This window comes from Barbus barbus (genome assembly GCF_936440315.1).
Source record: "Barbus barbus genome assembly, chromosome: 38".
In the NCBI taxonomy this organism is placed as follows: domain Eukaryota; kingdom Metazoa; phylum Chordata; class Actinopteri; order Cypriniformes; family Cyprinidae; genus Barbus; species Barbus barbus.
Window position 1 is genome coordinate 15,469,559 of NC_136716.1, and position 21,211 is coordinate 15,490,769.

At 37.3% G+C, this 21,211-nt stretch overlaps 1 protein-coding gene across 1 annotated transcript in view; it reads left to right on the plus strand.

The window, feature by feature from the left end:
• The window catches only part of LOC306857453 (protein kinase C epsilon type-like), a 70,001-nt gene that overhangs the window by 32,096 nt on the left and 16,694 nt on the right, over positions 1–21,211 (plus strand). The window contains exons 3-10 of the mRNA XM_079397405.1: positions 4,866–5,031; positions 5,510–5,544; positions 5,706–5,794; positions 6,743–6,872; positions 6,955–7,097; positions 7,401–7,500; positions 7,986–8,191; positions 12,645–12,818. Of these exons, the coding sequence (XP_079253531.1) occupies positions 4,866–5,031; positions 5,510–5,544; positions 5,706–5,794; positions 6,743–6,872; positions 6,955–7,097; positions 7,401–7,500; positions 7,986–8,191; positions 12,645–12,818 (1,043 nt within the window). The remainder of the gene's footprint in view (positions 1–4,865; positions 5,032–5,509; positions 5,545–5,705; positions 5,795–6,742; positions 6,873–6,954; positions 7,098–7,400; positions 7,501–7,985; positions 8,192–12,644; positions 12,819–21,211) is intronic.

Sequence of the window (21,211 nt, forward strand, 5' to 3'; positions counted from 1 at the left end):
AGCTCCTCTTGGCTGTCTGACCGTGGGCGAACACAGCCGTTCGGCTCAAACTCTCATCAGCTCAGCCTTCTATAAGCCTATCAGGAGAACAGTGGACGAAATATACACTAACAAAAAGAGCAACCGTGAGGGGCGCGTATAGAAGGGAGTGACCGTGGTTTGGTGAAGCGCACATGCAGTCGTCCCTGATCACCATGGACACAGTCACTAGGGAACGTGTTCATGCATTCTCACCTGCTGCATGTCATCAGACTTGAATGAGAAAGATAAAGATTGTAAAGGTGTGACTGTGTACTGTACTCCTGTCACACCGATTTATTTTTCTTTCTTTCCTTCTTTCCTTCTTTCTTGACCATATTTTTCTTAAACGTATACATGCATGTGTGTATTTATACATACAAAATAAAAATACACAGTACGTGCACATATATTATGGAAACAAAAACTTTTATTTTGGAAGCAATTAATCACGATTAATCGTTTGACAGCACTAATTTTAATTTATATTTTCAGTTTTAATTTTAATCCTAGTAAATTTTTGTAATTGTGCTTTCATCATTTTTCATCATTTATCATATTAGTTTTTATTACTTCAACTGTTTTTTATTTCTGCTTCATATTTAGTAATTTTAGTCATTCCACTTAAAGGGATAGTTCACCCAAAAATGAAAATTCTGTCATTTAATAACTCAACCTCATGTCGTTCCAAACCCTTTAGACCTTCGTTTCATTTTTAATGAAATCTGAGAGATTTCTTACCCCCCATAGACAGCAACGCAAATCCCATGTTCCGAAAGGTAGTAAGAACATCATTAAAATAGTCCAATAGAGACATCAGTGATTCAACTCTAATGTAAATATTGATACTGTAATGAAGATACGAGAATACTTTTTGTGCGCAAAGAAAACAAAAATAATTTATTCAACAAATTCTTCTCTTCTGTGTCGCCCCAAAATGTCCGATAGAACCTTAGAATTCTATTAATATTTGTAAGCAATAAATAGCATGTCAGTATTGTATTAGCTACCTGCACCTTATCTTTAGATATCAGTCTCGACCATTGAAACCATCCTTATCTGCCAACCATTGTACAGATAACAATGTGTGTGTTTGTGCCTGGTTCAATACAAACCGAAATACAAACTAGATCCAGGAATCTCCATACAGAGCTTAGTCAGAGTGGACAGCATATTTACTTTGACACAAGCAACAATGAGGCTTCAATGTGTCATACTGCCTTAAAGCTCTGTTATGTCAATATTTTTCCCATTTTCCATACTGGAAATTCCTGAAAATAACATGTATGTTCCACAAAGACACATAGGCAGAAACATTGTACTGAAGAAATAGAGTTTGAGTTAGCATATTGCTAAGCTAACAGCATGATGCTTTAATAAGGGGAAAGGGAAGTGGTGTGTGGCCAAGTATGGTGACCCATACTCGGAATGTGTGCTCTGCATTTAACCCATCCAAGTGTACACACAGTAGTGAACATACACCTGGACAGTGGGCAGCCATTCCTGCGGTGCCCGGGGAGCAGTTGGGGGTTCGGTGCCTTGCTCAAGGGTCTCACCTCAGTCGTGGTATTGAGGGTGGAGAGAGTGTTGGTTATTCACTCCATTAGGCCACGACTGCCTAATAAGTAAAGGGAAACTGTAATAAAGAATAAATAGTTCATGGTAAGTACGTAACTAGGTTTGCGTTCATATATGATGATGCCTTACCTCACTTTACTGCCTTCATGTTGGGCCTATGATGCCTTAAAATGCTGTCTAGTTTGTCAGCACACTAGATTTTGAAACAAAGCTATTGATTTCATTCCTGCCTCATGTTCATGTCAAATTGGAGACTACTCTGACTAGATCTATAAAGTGAATACAGACAGTATGAACTCCACTGGTATGATGCCTTCCCTGTCAGTGTATTTAATGCGTGGTACTCTAAGGTGAACTGTGTTGTGCTGGGAGGTATAGGTGTGTTCTGGTTAAGCCCTGCTTTTTGAGCAGATGGATAATGTATTATGTAAGCACATCTATCCCACTAATGGCCCTTTTAGCTGCCATGCTGTTCTCCTGAGCAGCTGCCCGCTCCAGAAGACAGGACGCTCTGATATCAGACAACACACACACATACAACTTACCCCATGAACACCCTGACATGAGACAGAATGCAGATATACACACACACGCTCACCGAACGTCCCCCAGGAACCTCGCAATGGTAATTGCACCGAGCCTAGTCACTCTATGGGGGCTGCGTGCCGCCCTACGGGGATTCTTAGCTGTAATCACACCTCTGCAGCAGCTCCCCTTACAGACAGCATTAAAATAATGCAGCCCACACATACGCTGCTGTACTGAAAGACAAGAAGTGTGGGAGGAGTTGGATGGCGAGTTTATTGGAACAAAACAAGAGGGAGAAAGTTGTTAGACTCTCTACTCTCCTCCAAGGAAACATCTCTCTCTCATTAACGGACATTATGGGCAATGCCACAACACATAGTGATGTGAATGCAATTTCACAGTTGTTTGTGTGATGAAGGAACGCTGTCCCCCCTAAAGGCATCACTTGACTGCTGGAATGCATGGAGCCATGGCGGTGGGTCACATGGTTGGTCAGGTGGTCCTCGGCCGCCAGTTTTTCTCATGATCAACGCACACATACATAATTACTGCAGCCCTTAAAGGGGAAAGTGAGGGGAAGAGTTGCTTGAGAATCAATGATGTGTTTGTTCACTTTCTCTGCTGCCTGGGTTGATGTTAGATCATGAGGCTTCTTGAGGACCGACCAGATGTTTGGAGTTTGGTGACTGACCAAAGTTCTACTGTACCAGAGTGTGTGGATGTGTGTTCACTTTAGAAAGTGTTTATATTGGCTTTTATTTTTAGTTAATACTGTAAAAAAGGAGAAGAGTATAAAGAATGGATGTTTTCAAACAGGTTTCCTCAAACATGCCACCTGTCTGCTATTGGTTGGATTAACAGGTAGCCTCGCCCCAAACTCACATCACTGGTTAAACCAATGTTACTATATCAAGCTGGGGCACGTTCAAGCCACTTTTTACAGTCTATGGTTCAAGCTCAGACGTTTTGCTATGGTTTCCAGGTTGAACGACATGTTTCCTGGAAACGGTGTGCAACGGGGTTTGAGATATGTTTTTCTTGTTTGGTGGGTGTGCCAAAAATGTCAGCCCAATCAGCAGCAACATGTATATAAACCACGCGGTTTTAAAGAGACAGCCCGCACAATGGGTCCAAGTGAAGTCATTTACAAATGTGTCCGCTGCAGCTCTGTATATGCAACAATTGAAGATATTAGAAGACATGTTTGGCGTAAGAGTTTTATAGTAACATAGCATATCAACATGACGATGATGAATTTGTAAGTAAATGTAATTAACATCAAAATACATTCACAAGAGCAAGTATATTGTTTGCACGTTTATTTACATTAAAGGAAGAATAACTGAAATAATATGAGCAGAAGTATAGATCTCGAGCTTCTTTAAGTCGGTCTAAATATCATGCAGTAATTGCAATGTCTTTTTTCCTTGGGAAGGTGTGCTAGACACTGATTAATGTAACATAAAATACTATACATATTTATATATTTTGCTGTTGTATTGTGTAGTAACACTTTCATAAACTTTTCTATGTTCCTCTGATTATATAATGGTAAATATTACAATATCATGGCACAACAACAGTGATTAGTAATAAGGATAAGCCTATACTCACAATAAAAATAGGTCATATAGATCATAACACAGTCTCGGAGGTAAGAAGTGGATTATCCTTCACTTGAAATGTTTGTCTTTTCATCCTGAAATGTGAGGCAAATGTTGGATCATAATAATTAGAAACCATAGTTTCCTCAAATCCCTTTACTCGATTGAGATGTTCTCTTTTATTCTGGACGGCAAGGACAGTGACTGTAACATCGAGCATATTTTGCAGTATTAAACATGTATTTATACCGATTTCATCAGGCTCAGAAAATTCTTCAATAGGAACACAAAGAATGGCCTTCTCAGCTGCCGTAGTTGCAACACTTGCGCCATCAGAACAGGGTGTTCAAGGCACCACCGTTTCCGTTTAATAAACGTTTTGCACCGTTAATGAAAGCATTATAATTGAATTGTAACTAAAAATCAATTAATGCAAAATGTACACTACTGGTCAGTGTGATTAAAAAAAACAAATGATGTAGCCTATTTCAAGGCTGCATTTATTTGATCAAAAATATAATATAAAGAGCAATATTGTGAAATATTATTGTAGTTTTAAATAACTGATTTCTTTTTGAATTTTTAACATTGAATTTATTCCTGTGATGCCTTTTTCAGTAAATCATTACTCCAGTCTTCAGTGTCACATAATCCTTAAAAAATCGTTCTAATACTCTGATTTGGTGTTCAAGTAGCATTTTATTATGATCAGTGTTTAAAACAGTTGTGCTGCTTAATATTTTTGCTGAAAACTGATGCACTATGATTTTTTTACTGCATATTTTTCAGGGTTCTTTGATTTAAAGAAAGTTCAAAAGAACATTACTTGTTAATTGCATTAATTTTGAACATTTTAATGTTTTTGCTGAAAAATCTTTTTTTTCTTCCGAACTTTTGAATGGTAGTGTAGACATTTTTTTTCCTTTAACCCTATAGGGGACATACAAACTGACTAATATTCTGATAAAAAAAAAAAATACAAAGAAATAAATAGGCTACATATGTGGACACACATAATACACACATACATACATGCATTACATACATTCATAAATAAGCTGTTTTATTTAAAATATATACACATTCAACATATTATCATTCAGCTGTCTTATTTTTCAATGTCATTTTACTCTGCAGCTGCATCATCCAATGATAATGAGGAGAGAGTGTTCCGTGAGCGGATGCGTCCACGCAAACGTCAAGGAGCGGTCCGGAGGCGCGTCCATCAGGTCAACGGTCACAAGTTCATGGCCACCTACCTGAGACAGCCCACCTACTGCTCCCACTGCAGAGATTTCATCTGGTAGGACCCTCAGCGGCCCTCACCTGTCGCCCTTTATCTCATTCACAACAGCTACGTCTATACAGAACTCCCTTTATTATAAGATCCCTTTCAGACATATAAAAGCTTTTGTTTATGTCATTTTCCAAGTCGATGCATGATGACACCTGATGCTAATCACAGGCACTCCTCTTGGTTCCAACAAAAGAGTTTTTGTAATGAATATTAATATTGAAAGCAAATTAGATCAATTGTTCTTTGTGCTTATGTGGAGGGCCTTAAGGGATGCATTAAGATTAGACACAGATGTTTATTTTTATCTCTGCAAACAGTTCCTCCCGGTAGAGTAATAACTGATAGGTCTAACTATTTGCATACCTGGTGAATAGTGCATCTGTGTGGCTCCACACAATGCTGCTTGTTGCCGCTGATACAATCAGCTATAGATGTAGTATTTATTTCACTCATTTATTACATTTATTTCACTCTGGTTCTGCAGGGGTGTATTGGGGAAACAGGGGTATCAGTGTCAGGGTGAGTAAGACTCTTCGCTTATGTACAATAACAATACAATCAATTATAATCTTTCCTCATTTGATAATCCAATCTTTATCTTTTTATAAATCTGTGTTTTTTTTTGTTTTTTTTTAATACCATGCAATGTTAACTTTTTGCCTATTCCCCAAATCTCTCAGTGTGTACCTGTGTGGTCCATAAGAGATGCCATGAGCTCATTATAACAAAATGTGCTGGCTTGAAGAAACAGGAAGACACTCCTGAAGAGGTCAGTTCTACATTCTTGCTCTCTCAAGCTATGTTTGAGTTTGCATACTTGTATTAGTTTCTAAAGTATGTATGCTACACATTATGACCTAATACATTTGCCAATATGTTTATAATTATCACAACAGAAAATAACGCGAGGAATACTGTTTCCCAGAATACAATGCACTTATCTTGACCTTCTTTTTACAGTGTGACAAATGATATCAGCAGCATTCTTCAACATTCTTCTTTCTTTCTTGTCGTTTTTACTTAAAAAAAAATGTAAAATGTAGTTGTTGTATTTCTGAGATAGTAGCGTGACATCACACAATATAACATATAATGAGATAATGTGACAACGTTTTATAAATGTACTGTATGAAGATCATGAGGACTTTTTTAAAATGTTGAATATTGATGTGTAATGTGTAATGAGACAGTATTTTTTTATTTAATTTGTTTTAGAAATTGTAGGTAGTGTACTGTACAGTGTATACTGTGTTGTGTTTAAATATGCTAGTATTCTAACAATAGCCCATGCAGTGCTATTTTAATATTATTTTGATGTTAATTAAAAGTATTATTATTGTATTGTTTTTTATTTATTTTTTTCTTTTATAATTATATTTACCTTTTCTTTTTTAAATTCCAGTTTTAGTCATTGTAGTACTTTGGCTTATTTTATTTCTGTTATTTGCCAAGGCAACATTTTTAAAATTTATCTTGAATTTTTCAGTTTTGGTTTTTCCCATCTAATATTTATTTTCAGCTTTATTTAAATGAACTAATAAACAAATATTTTAATTAACCAATAATAAATCCAGATTTTTCATAGTTTTAGTTGTAGTTTTAGTTAACAACACTGAGCCTCGTGTGCCGAAAACTACTAAAACCTCTGCAGTATTTCCTCATCAGAGATCAGTTGAATTGTGGGTATTGTGGTATGAATGATTTTTTGTTTTTACAGGTTGGCTCCCAGCGCTTCAGTGTAAACATTCCACACATGTTCAGCATTCATAATTACAAAGTCCCCACCTTCTGCGACCACTGCGGCTCCTTACTTTGGGGACTAATGCGGCAAGGCCTGCAGTGCAAAGGTAAGTGTTGTGAAGAATTATGTTGTTCAAGAATCTGATGTTATTGCCATTTATTCATCTCTGTCTTCTCGCCTGTTTCCAGCCTGTAAAATGAATGTCCATCGGCGCTGTGAAAGTAATGTAGCTCCTAGCTGTGGTGTCGATGCCAGAAAAATTGCTAAAGTGCTCTCTGATCTCGGGGTGACGCCAGATAAGATCTCCAACAGTACCCAGCGCAGGAAAAAGGTGAGCGGTCTAAATATCTGAGGAATGTGGGGAGGCCAGATTGGACCATGGGTTGATGCAATAATCTACAGCACACAAGAAAATGAGTTACGAAATACTGTTGCTCATATCACATGAGAAAAGCACATTATAATGGGGCACGTTATAAGCAGGGGGGAAAAAACTGAAAGTATGACCACTTTAAATAATGATGCAGTGAAATGAGGCCAGTGACAATTGTGACAATGATGTAAAGGATTAGGTGAGAAAGGCATTAAAATATTAAAAACATTAGAAATGATATTAAAAATGTTCTCTCTTTAGTTGACTCCAGGGCAGGACCCTCAGCAACCCACAACAGAAGCCCCCACATCAGAGGAATCTGACCGATGCAAATCAGCTCCAACTTCACCTTGCGACCCGGGTACAAAATTACACACACACTCACACTCTCTGCAATCTTAGTCTTTCATTACTACATATTCATAATATAGTTGCACACTTAATGGGATAGTTAATCCAAAAAGGAATATTCTATCATTTATTGTTCTAAACCTGTACGTTTTTTCTGACGTGGAACACAAAAGGAGAAATTTTGAAGAATGTGCTGGATGCTCTTTCAACTCCAATTTCAATTATATTCCTGTTACAATGAATGGAGACTGGAGCTTCCAAGATTGCAAAGTGACTTAAAAGCGCAATAAAAAATAACTCTTTTGTGTGAGAAACACCATGGAACATCTTTATAATTTTATCCAATATCATTATTTTATTTTATTTCTCATTTTATGTTTTATGGAAGAAAGAAAGAACTCATACAGGTTTAGAGTGTGAGCAAATAATGGCAGAATTATCAGTTTTGAAAGAATTATTCGTTTAAGTCTAATGTTTATGTTTGTCCATTTGTAGCGGAGCTTGCAGAACTGGAGAGTATTCGCAAGGCCCTTTCATTCGGCCAGGAGCACAAGTCTTCCTCCTCTTCCACAAGCAGCGGTGTTCAGAGCACAGCAACCGAGGGCCGGGAGAATGGAGATGTGAAGACTGTCCAGACGAAGAGGATGAGTCTCACCGACTTCTCATTTATCAAAGTGCTGGGCAAAGGCAGCTTTGGCAAAGTGAGTGTTTTGCACAGATCAGTACTTTTCAGATTTGGTATATGAATCAACTTCTTCACCTTGCATCTTCACCTTGCAACATCTTCAGCTATGCTGATGATACCCAGATTTACCTAGCCTTATCTCCAAATGACTACAGCCCCATTGACTCCCTCTGCCAATGCATTGATGAAATTAACATTTGGATGTGCCAGAACTTCCTTCAGTTAAACAAGGAGAAAACTGAAGTCATTGCATTTGGAAACAAAGATGAAGTTCTCAAGGTGAATGCATACCTTGACTCTAGGGGTCAAACAACTAAAAATCAAGTCAAAAATCTTGGGGTGATTCTAGAGACAGACCTTAGTTTCAGTAGTCATGTCAAAGCAGTAACTAAATCAGCATACTATCATCTCAAAAACATTGCAAGAATTAGATGTTTTGTTTCCAGTCAAGACTTGGAGAAACTTGTTCATTCCTTTATCACCAGCAGGGTGGATTACTGTAATGGTCTCCTCACCGGCCTTCCCAAGAAGACCATTAGACAGCTGCGGCTCATCCAGAATGCTGCTGCCAGGATTCTGACTAGAACCAGAAAATCTGAGCTTATCACACCAGTCCTCAGGTCCTTACACTGGCTTCCAGTTACATTTAGGATTGATTTTAAAGTACTTTTACTTCTTTATAAGTCACTCAATGGCCCAGGACCTAAATATATTGCTGATATGCTCACTGAATATAAACCAAACAGACCACTCAGATCATTAGGATCGAGTCAGTTAGAAATACCAAGGGTTCACACAAAACAAGGGGAATCTGCTTTTAGCTATTATGCGGCCCGCAGTTGGAACCAGCTTCCAGAAGAGATCAGATGTGCTAAAACATTAGCCACATTTAAATCAAGACTCAAAACTCATCTGTTTAACAGTGCATTTGTTGAATGAGCGCTGTGCTATATGTCCGAACTGACTGCAATTAATTTTATATATAATCATTTTCTTTAAATTTATTTTAAATCAATTTCTATATAATTTTAAAATTCCTTGTTTTTATTATTCTTATTTCCATGTTTTTATTGATTTTTAATGTCTATTTCACTTTCTTTTATGTAAAGCACTTTGAATTACACGTTGACTTCTACAAAATGGCGCCGCTGATGGCAGCTATTGTGCGTTGCTCCTCCGTGTTTGTATTGTTTTTGTTTGTTTTTCCTGTTTTTTGTTTTTCAAATAAGATCAGCTTTACCAGGGATGATCTGCTGAACATTCGGCAGAACACACCACAAAATCTTCTACCGGTTTTTGATTTTTCGGACGTTTTGCTGGACATTGTAGTTGGCGGAGCCATAGCTCTGGTCAAACGCTACAGGAGGCGCAGACGTGGAAAGCGAGCCGGCGCGCTCGTGAAACTTCGTCAGCGCGGATTTAGAACGGCGTTACCTAGCATCCATCTGGCGAATCTCCGCTCTCTACCCAACAAAACGGACGAACTCCTTCTACTCTCCCGGACAAACAAGGACTTTTCTAACTCTGCTGCTCTATGTTTCACGGAAACCTGGTTGAATGGCGACATACCGGACAGCGCGATCCATCTGCCTAATTACCAGCTGATAAGAGCAGATCGGGACACAGAATCAACGGGGAAATCGCGCGGCGGCGGGACATGCTTTTACATCAATGAGAGGTGGTGTACAGATGTAACTTTGTTAAAGAAGATGTGCTGTTCAGATCTAGAAACGCTCTTCATTAACTGCAAGCCGTTCTATTCGCCGCGGGAGTTCTGTTCGTTCATTCTCGTGAGTGTTTACATTCCACCGCAAGCGCACGTGAGCACAGCTCTACAGAAACTCGCTGATCTGATCACAGAGAGTGAACAACAACACCCGGACTCTGTTTTAATCATTCTCGGGGACTTTAATAAAGCAAATCTCTCCCGTGAACTGCCAAAATACAGACAGCATGTTACATGTCCCACCAGAGACAGTAATATATTGGATCACTGTTACACAACAATAAAGGACGCATATCACTCGGTTCCACGAGCAGCTTTAGGACTCTCTGATCACTGTTTGGTTCATCTTATTCCATCCTACAGGCAGAAACTTAAGTCTGCGAAGCCTGTATTAAGATCTGTTAAAAGATGGACTAACGAAACAGAGCGGGATTTACAAGCCTGTTTCGACCTGACTGATTGGACTGTTTTTGAAGCTGCGGCAAATGACCTGGACGAGCTCACAGAGACTGTAACATCTTATATCAGTTTCTGTGAGGACATGTGCATTCCTACCAGGACTCATCTATTCTACAACAATGACAAACCATGGTTCACTGCCAAACTCAGACAGCTCCGTCAGGCCAAAGAAGATGCTCACAGAAAGGGGGATAAAGTCTTGTACAAACAGGCCAAATACACACTGGAAAAGGAGATCAGAGTGGCAAAGAGGAATTATTCTGACAAGCTCAGGAACAAATTCTCTTCCAGCGATCCGGCTTCAGTGTGGCTAGGATTAAAGGACATCACCAGCTACAAAACACCACCCCCCAGCACTCTGGAGAATCAACACCTGGCAGACGACTTAAACGAGTTCTTTTGTCGTTTTGAACGATCACCCCACACCCGCCCAGAACACCTCTTCACACAACCATTCACACCTCCAGCAACCCCTCTCTCCCCCACACCTACAATTCAAATCAGCGAAGACGATGTGTGCCAGGTCTTCAGGAAAAACAAAAGAAGGAAAGCACCTGGTCCAGATGGTGTGTCACCAGCCTGCCTAAAAATCTGTGCTGAGCAGCTGGCCCCCATCTTCACACAGATCTTCAATAGATCACTGGAGCTGTGTGAAGTCCCCTCATGCTTCAAACGCTCCACCATCATCCCCGTCCCAAAGAAACACAAAATTACTGGACTTAATGACTACAGACCTGTGGCACTAACGTCTGTAGCCATGAAATCATTCGAAAGACTGGTGCTGGCTCATCTGAAGGACATCACTGGACCCTTACTGGACCCCCTGCAGTTTGCCTACAGAGCAAACAGGTCTGTGGATGATGCAGTCAACATGGGACTACACTTCACCCTGCAGCATCTGGACAGACCAGGGACTTATGTGAGGATCCTGTTTGTGGACTTCAGCTCTGCTTTTAACACCATTATCCCGGAAACCCTTCAAAATAAACTAACTCAGCTCTCCGTCCCCACCTCCGTCTGCCAGTGGATCAACAGCTTCCTGACAGACAGACAGCAGTTAGTAAAGCTTGGCAAATTCACATCCAGCACTCGAACCATCAGCACTGGAGCTCCTCAGGGCTGCGTACTCTCCCCACTGCTCTTCTCCCTCTACACCAACGACTGCACATCTAAAGACCCCTCTGTCAAGCTCCTGAAGTTCGCAGACGACACCACACTGATCGGCCTCATCCAGGACGGTGACGAGTCTGCTTACAGACAGGAGGTTAAGGAGCTGGCTGTCTGGTGCAGTCTCAACAACCTGGAGCTTAACACACTCAAAACGGTGGAGATGATCGTGGACTTCAGGAGAAACCCCCCTGCTCTCCCCCCTCTCACCATCATGAACAGCACCGTGACTGCAGTGGAGTCATTCAGATTCCTGGGCACCACCATCTCTCAGGACCTGAAGTGGGATATTCACATTGACTCCATTGTCAGGAAGGCCCAGCAGAGGTTGTACTTTCTTCGCCAGCTGAGGAAGTTCAACCTGCCACAGGACTTACTGAAACAGTTCTACTCTGCCATCATTGAATCCATCCTCTGCACCTCAATAACTGTCTGGTTCAGCTCAGCTACCAAATCTGACCTCAGAAGACTACGGAGGGTAGTCCGGACTGCTGAGCGAATCATTGGTACAACCCTCCCCACTCTCCAAGAACTGTACTTATCCAGAGTGAGCAAAAAGGCTGGTAAAATCACTCTGGACCCCTCACATCCAGCACACAACCTCTTTGAACTTTTACCATCTGGTCGACGCTACAGAGCTCTGAGCACCAGAACGACCAGACACAGGAACAGTTTCTTCCCTCAGTCAATACATCTCATGAACACTCAATAAATAAACGTAAAACACACAACTAATACATTATCCATTCACCACACTCACTGATTTTATTTTCTCATTTCTAATTTGCACATACTTGACCTGTACATACATAGTCGCCTATATTATATATTATATATTATATATTGTGTATTTCTTTTTTTTTTTTTGCTGCTTGTACATTGGTCATTGGCTATTTCCTGTTATTTTGTTTCATTACCTGTGTCCTGTCCTGTTACTGTCCTTCTGTTGCACTGTGGAGCTTCTGTCACTACAACAAATTCCTTGTATGTGTAAACATACTTGGCCAATAAAGCTCATTCTGATTCTGATTCTGATTCTGATTGAATTACCACTGTGTATGAAATGTGCTATATAAATAAACTTGCCTTGCCTTGCCTTGCCCTTTCCATGCTGTAGGTGATGCTGGCAGAGCTGAAAGGCACAGATGAAGTTTACGCTGTGAAAGTTTTGAAGAAAGACGTCATCCTTCAAGATGATGATGTGGACTGCACTTTGACAGAGAAACGCATTCTAGCCCTGGCTAGAAAACATCCCTATCTAACCCAGCTATTCTGCTGCTTCCAGACAAAGGTAAAACAGTCACTAAACCAAGACCCAATTTCTCGCTTATCCAGGCTCAAGATTAAACACTTTAGATCTACTGTCTTTTTCATGTCACCTTCATGTCGTTCCAAATGCAGTATTACTTTCTTTCTACCCATGAAAAAAGTGAGATTTTAGACATATTGTCCACACTTCTGATGGCCATACCATAAAAGTGGATGAATTTATACTGTTAAGTTCCAAAATAGAACTTCATGCATTGACTCATTGTAGATCAATGCAATAATTCATAGTCCACACAACTTGAATAACTCATTCCAAGTCTTCTGAAGCCATACAATAACTGTATGTGAGTAAACAAACCAAAAATTAATTTGAACTATTATTAAAAAAATATTGCTAAGTCTACAATAAATTTTAGTTAATGCATTTGGTATCATGAGCTAACAATAAATGGATTTATTGGACAATGTTACTGTTAATTTCTACAGACCCTACCATTCAAAAGGTAAGGCTCTATAATATGTTTAAAATGTTTTTGAAAGAAATCTCTCACTAAGACTGCATTTATTTTATCACAAATACAATAAAAACAAAAATATTTCAAAATATGTTTAGAATTTTAAATAATTGTTTAAATATACTACAAATGGTTAATTTTCAGGAGCCAATAATCCAGTCTTCAGTGTCCTTCAGAAATCATTGTGATGTGCTGAGTTGGTGCTTATTTTATATTTCTTAATTATCTTAAATATTTATTATTATTATCAATGTTGAAAACAGTTTTTCTGCTTAATATTATGTTTAAACCATGATACATTTTTGTCAGGATTCTTTGATAACAAGAAAGTTCAAAAGAACAACGTTTACTTAAAATAGAAATATTTTGTAACGATGTAAATGTTTGTTAACTTAATATATCCTTGCTAAATAAAAGAAGAAAAAAGACTGAACCTGATCCCAAAAATTTTGAACTGTAGTGTATGCTAATGAAGTTTTAACATTTGAGTTCATGGCACCTAATGCATTAAATAATGTAAAAAAAATTGAAACAATCATGTATATCATGTAAAAATCTCAATGTTTTCTCATAATCCAGCAGATGGCAGAGCCACACATTATGACTTTATCAGGATTTCGCTGCTAATAACAGACGTTGTCCAGGAGGTGGTAGTGTGGCCTCTTTCTGATGGCTAATTAGTTCATGTGTCGCAGTGGTTTTAGGTGACAGTCTGTTGAGTTGTTTGAAACTGTATAAAAATAGAGAGAGGTCAGTTGAGGTTATGAAACCTTTAGCAGTTTAAAGTGGTTTGGGATCCTAAAAAGTGCCTGTTTTTATTTTCTAAGTAAAAAAAAAAAATGACACCAGCGTGTGAATTAAAAATCGCTGAAATATGACCAGTAAGTTAACTTCTTTGAATTTCGTTTAATCACCAGGTATGCCCAAACTTCTGCACACACACAACTGCATTTACGGATAGGGAAGGCAAGTTAAAGTGGTACTAGTTCTGTCAATGAATTGAGCTCATTAAAGACCCTGACATCCTTTTCACCCACGCTTTTATCACTCTCATCTTCTGTCTCTTTTCCCCATCCTTCTCTATTTTGCACTTTCACTTCTTTCTGTCTCTTGTTCAGCTTCCCCTCCCATGCCCCAGTTACACTCACATTGATATCTAGTGTCCTCATTTCTCTTTTTACCGCCCCCGTCTCTATCTCCCCTCTCATTCTCATTTACCCACATCTGAGAACACACACACACACACACAAAAGAGTACAATCCAAGAGATGCTAAACGAAGGGTTGCAGGCAGTAGTAGTGCGGGAAAGGGGCAGAAAGAAGAAGGAAGACGTGATTTAGGGGGAAAGAGGAGTTGTGTACTCTTTTTGAACTGCTGCCTCTGGTTTTAATCAGCTTTGGGATCGCAGCCATATTCTTATCAACTGTAATTACGCTGCAGAAATGTAAATAACATTACACAACTGTTTCTGATGAGGCCTGTTGGGACCGCGGGCAGACATGCTCCTGCAGACAGAAAATAGCCAAAAGAAGGGGCCATATAGAAGGACCATGAGGAGAATTATGGAACATGTGAAGTCTGAATGATTGCCTGGGAAAAAGAGAGAGGCAGAAAGAAGGAGGCGCAGAGGGTTAGCTCATGCTAGAGCAATTCACTGGGACTTTAAAACTACAGATAAACAACAGTTAAAGTACTCGTTCATCCAAAAATTAAAGCTCTGTCATCATCTACTCGCCCTTATGTCACTTATGTTATGATAGCACTTTATTTGATATATTATTATTATTATTATATTACTAATAATATATTATATTATATAAAAATTTTACCTAACTTTCAATGAAAGAAAATAGCCTAGTGGTTATTAACAAAAATTTTAAAAATTACTATTAAATTGAAATGTTTTATATATTAATGAATAATTTATTATATGAAAACCGTATCTCAAATTTCAATAACAAATAAAATAAAAATGAAATAAAGAATTCTAGCCTATTGGTCATTAATAAATTATATAATAACTCATATTATCATAATGTGTTATTAAAAACAAATAAATATATATGATTTATATAATTATATTATTATTAATAAATAATACATATTATTGTATTATATTATATACAAAAATAAATATCTAATAAAAAATAATTAATTTTAACATATGGATTATTAACAAAAATGAATGATGACTTATTAAAAACTTAAGTTTCAATAATAAAACATTTATTTATCATTCTAGCCTATTGCTTGATAAAACATTGAGTAATGACTATTATTATATTATATTAAAAACTAAAAATAAGTTAAATACATATATTATATTAGCTATGTTATTATTTAAAAATTACTATTTGGCTGGCTTAAAATTAACCAAAAATAGGTTGTTAACTAAAAGTCAGACACATCATTACCAATACCAAGGCATCAGCAATAATAAAAATGTATTTAATTATCATTTATTCAACTTATTAATAAATGTTCATTTATTTAACATATTAATAAATGTTACTTTCCAACCTATTTTGGGTTCATTTTAAGAAAGAAATAAAGTATTTTTTAAGCAATAGTTGAGTTAAATAAAACTACCCAGAAGTTTGGGTTAAACATTTAATTTTGACCCAACCACTGGGTCACAACCACTGTCCATGTTTCACCCAATGCTTATCTTTTTTTTTTTTTTTGAAAGTGTAGGGGGACTGGGAAATGGCATGATATAGCTGAAAATGGTGTGTCTGTGAAGTCAAGTCAACCTTTATTTTTATAGTGCTTTACAGAGATAAACTGGAGTAGCAGATTCATTTATGGGAACTCAACTATGGAAACAGTTCAGATTCTGCTTTAAAGCAGCCCTACAAGACAATCATGTCAACCAGTGTGCGTATTCTAATATTGTTAGGTTAATTTTTATAAATCATTTTGCATAACTTCCCAAACTCAGAGGGAATGTACAACTACAGGTGAGTAAGAAGAATTATTTGTGTGGTTAGAGAAATGGCTCTGTCCTGACTTGTGGTTTGTCACAGTTATAGACAGTGTGCTAGTGTGACAAGAGTGTGTTCTTCACTCCCAGCTGAGGACAGACACAGATGAGGTCATTATCACAGCTCACTGCTCACATTTCTAGCACTGTAGCAACCCAGAAGCCCTTACGTGCTTCCCTTCACTACTGTGAAGCGATCTACACTCACGTGAGTTCAGTGAACCTGTGCCCTGATGTTTTACTTTTCAATGCATTTGCAAATAATGACTGAGATGAACGAAGGCCCAAGATCTAGACTGCATCACATTCATTATCTTTGAGACCTCTTGCATTCATTCTTTCTTTCTTAAATATCGAATTTGTCTTTATTAGAGTGAAATGAGAAGACATGCGCTTTCAGATCACTCTCTTGTTTTGTGTTATTCTCTTATATTTGAAGTTTTTGCCCTCTGCCTTTGTACAATTTATGTGGAGCACTCACTCGTCTTCTATCCAAAGGAAGAAAAAGTTGAATTGAGCCTCAATTTCTTTCTTCCACCCCCCTCGCTCCGTGTCTTGCTTGTCTCTCGTTCTCTTTCTCTCTCTTTTTCCAGAGTAGATTGATGAGTTGAATTCACTCTCAAAACTCTGAACAATGTTGCAGTGCAGCCAAACCTAAGCTCAAATTTCTTCTAAGCACGACAACATCTCTCCTTCTTTCATCATCCATCTTTTGCTCTTTCAATCCAATATGTTTTATCTGTATTGCTCTCCATTCTCACTTGTTTTTACATCAGTCTTTTAGACTGCTGGCTCTGAATAATATACTTGTGTGTGTGTGTGTGTGTGTGTGTGTGCGTGTGTGTGTGTGTGTGTGTGTGTGTGTGTGTGCGTGCGTGCATGTTTATGTGGTTTATGAGGACACAAATTTGTATAATGACATGGGTATGACAGAGTTATTACAATATGAAGGTGGTTTATGAGGACACTGCCTATGTCCCCGTAATTCAAAAGGCTTAAAAAACATACTAAATTGTGTTTTTTTGAAAATCTAAAAATGCACAAAGTCTCCTGTGAGGACTTTTAAGAGGAAGTTTAGGTGTAGGGTTGGTGTAGGGCAATAGCACACACAGTTTGTTCAGTATAAAAACCATTACGCCTATGGAGAGTCCCCATAAACCACAAAAACCAACGTGTGTCAAGTCAAGTCACCTTTATTTATATAGTGCTTTTTACAATGCAAATTGTGTCAAAGCACTGTACAATATCAAAAAAGGAAAATAATGTGTCAATAAGTTTAAATAGTATGTGTGTGTGTTGTGTGTGTAAAACGTGCACCTTATTCAAAGTCTATAAAATGTTTTAGACATAGAAAGCTGCAGGACACTCCCTTGTTTTGAAGGTCTAGATTTCCCTATAGTTGTCTTGGCTTACCTCTGAGAGTAAAGTACCAGCAAACGTTTCTCTGAATGGGCAGGATAAAGATGATTCAGAAATAGTTAATTTTTCATTAGCTTTTTCTATTTGATTGATTTAAGTTATTAAGCTTTTACTCTAAAGCTCTTATTAATTTGGAGTAAAATATAGCTTATTGTGTGTTTAGTCTTTTAATAATTTAGTAAGGTAATTAAAATCAATTTTCTATTTTAATATGTTTTAAAATGTAATTTATTCCTGTAATGGCAAAGCTGAATTTTTAGCAGGTATTACTCAATAAGAAATAATTTAGAAATCATTCTAATATGCTGCCCTCAAGAAACATTTCATAATATTGAAACGTATTAATATAGGTGAAAATATGTACAGTTTATTTATTTAGTTTATTTTTTCAGGATTCTTTAAATACAACAGCGTTTAACAGTGCCATGTTAAAAATTACAAAAAAACTAAGAGTATTACTAGATTAAAGTCGTAATATTTGAGAAAAAAGTCAAAATTATGAGAAAAAAAGTATTCGCAATTCGAGAATAAAGTCAAAATATTTTGAGAATAGTCAAAATTAGCAGAATTAAATCATAGCAATTACGAGATTAAAGTTATAATATTTTGAGTGTATAGCTACACTGTAAAAAAAAACAAAAACTTAATTTTAAGGCAACCAGTTTCAGCAGATTTTTTATTTTTCTCAACTTGTTGTTTTAAGTTTATACAACAAAAAGTTGAGAATCTCCTACAAAAATAAATTGAGAGGACTCAAAAATCTGCTGAAGCTGATTGCCTTTAAAATTAAGTTGGCTCAACTTCTTTTCTTTTTTCTTTTTTATAGTGTATATTGCATATGCAAATGCCAAGCCTTTATTTATATAGCGCTTTTAACAATACAACTTGTCAAAGCAACTGCACAATGTCAAAATAGGAAAATAGTGTGTCAATAATGTAAAATGACAAGATTAAAAACTCAACTTTCAGTTAAAGGCATTTCATTATTGAATTCAGTGATGTCATCGTCCAGCTCAGTTCAGTTTAAATAGTGTCGACGATATCACTGGAAATGAAGTGTCCTCAACTAAGCAAGCCAGAGGCGACAGCGGCAAGGAACCAAAACTCCATCGGTGACAGAATGGAGAAAAAAAAAACCTTGGGAGAAACCAGGCTCAGTCGGGGGCCCAGTTCTCCTCTGGCCAAACGAGCCAGTGGTTTGTTCCAACTGCATCAAAGTCAGATTGGCCCGGATTGGGAGTACCAGGGGAAATTCCAAAGTCTCAGCTTTCAAGTTCTGTCAGTTTTATAATGAAATACAAACAATATGTCTTACAATAATGTGTTTTTCACACTCTTTAATGTGGCGTGATAGATCGCTGTATTCGCCTCAGTTTAAGCGGCATGTGAATCAATCATCTTTCAGATTACAATATTCGTTTCATTAAATTAGGCTATACTGCTTTTTTCATGCCTTCTGATGTTCCTTCAAGTTTATATCGTGCTATAACTTGAAATAAAGAGGAAAAACACATTTATGATTTGTATTTTGTGATTAAAAAACTGATAGAATTTTAAAGCCGAGCTGTTATATTAAAAGCAGCGATTACTGTCATATCAAAATATTTCGACTTTATTCTCAAAATATTACAACTTTAATCTTGAATTATTTTGACTTTATTCTCGTATTGCTGATTTTATTCTCGTAATTTTGACTTTTCTCCAAATATTACAACTTTAATCTCGTAATTTTTTACTCTTTAACACTGCAATAAAACAGCGTCTTAAATAAGAACAGTATTTATTTGAAATAGAGTTTTTTGTAAAATATTAAAGGTCTTTATAGTCACAATTTAATGCATGCTTGCTGAATAAAATGGTAGTGTCGTAATGCTTTAGCATACTTATTTATATAAGCACTATTTCCAGAGTAAGCACAGTAAGTAGTACTGCAGTATGTAGAGTACAGCTTTAATTCCACACGGATTTGGTGAAGTTGAGTTGTGTATGTCTACATATATAGGCTTCCGCTAATGCAGATTACAGGTCTTATCATGCTTGTGTGCTGTATATCTGTTTTGTGTTTTCAGCACCGGTTTGTCAGAGGCATCCTGCACCTGCAGTCTTTAGAAAATAAGCCATTGAAAATGTCTTTCATAACATGTTATATAAGGATGGATGAGACTAAACAGACGTTTCCTTACACCTCCCATCTGTTATAGCATGACAGAAAACACACACACACATACACTATAATTCCAGATGTAATGATACAATGTACTTTTCTGAATTCATGACACAGATATCAAAAAGTCGTCTTGTAAGCTAACAAAAGCAGAGGTAGTTTTGATTAACCCAAATGGGGCAGTGCTGTGTCCGCTATCTTCCAATCAGAGCTGCTGTCTTGTGGTCCAACCCAAACGGAAGAAACTATTTGTTCATTTCTAATTAGGGGCAGGAAATGTTTGTTCATATTGGATTGGGTGGGCCTCCTTCAGATTTCTTGGCACATTTACACAAACTATTTAAGCATCCTGTTTAAATTCCTCCTCTCTGAATAAAGAACAAAGTTCTTAGAAGTGGGCTTTTGTACACTTACATAAGAGAACTTTGTTCATAAGAAGTCATGGCTTAAAACACTTTTTGTCAGTTAAGGAGTATGCCAGTGTGATATTTCTTGCAGCTCTTCATTATGCATGCTGCATTAAAGAACAACAACCGCTTCACAATTAAGATTTATTTAATATACTATTCATGTGATTATTTCTCTGCATAATGCTTAAGTACCGTAATATTGGCACAAAATAAAATGATCCTTTCATGTAAAAGTACTTAGGGTTTTGTTCAAATTCTAATAAACTTAAGCTTGTGGCATGCTGTGATATGTGCTTTTACATTTAAAAGACTTATAAAAGGTTAATGAGATCTCATTAACAAACAAAGAATAATGGATTTTGTTCAGATCTTGGAAAAGACACTTGGAGATGGACACTTTGAACTTAAGCTAACAAGAAACCACCTAGAAACCCTCAACAACGCATTAGCAACCACATACCAACATCCTGCCAATCACTCACTACAAACTAGCATCATGCTGTTGACTTTTGCTCTTCCAAATATTACTTCTGTCCAGTGTGGTTAAGGAAACATTAAATATAGTGACCTGGAATTAGATGATATATGATTTGTTATAATGTATATCACCTTAAATATATCACCTCATCCAAGAGTTTTTTTCTTCATTGGAACAGATTTTGAGAAATTTAGCATTGCATCACTTACTCACCATTGGATCCTCTGCAGTGAATGGGTGCCGTCAGAATGAGAGTCCAAAGTAATCCACACGACTCCAGTCCATCAATTAATGCCTTGTGAAATGACAAGCTGCACGTTTGTAAGAAACATATCCATCATTCCAAATACATCCGAGGCATTTTAACTGTAACCCGTTGCCCGTGGCCAAAATTCCAGTGTCCATAGAGTCCATAATTCATAATCCATAATAAGAGTCCGCTTCTT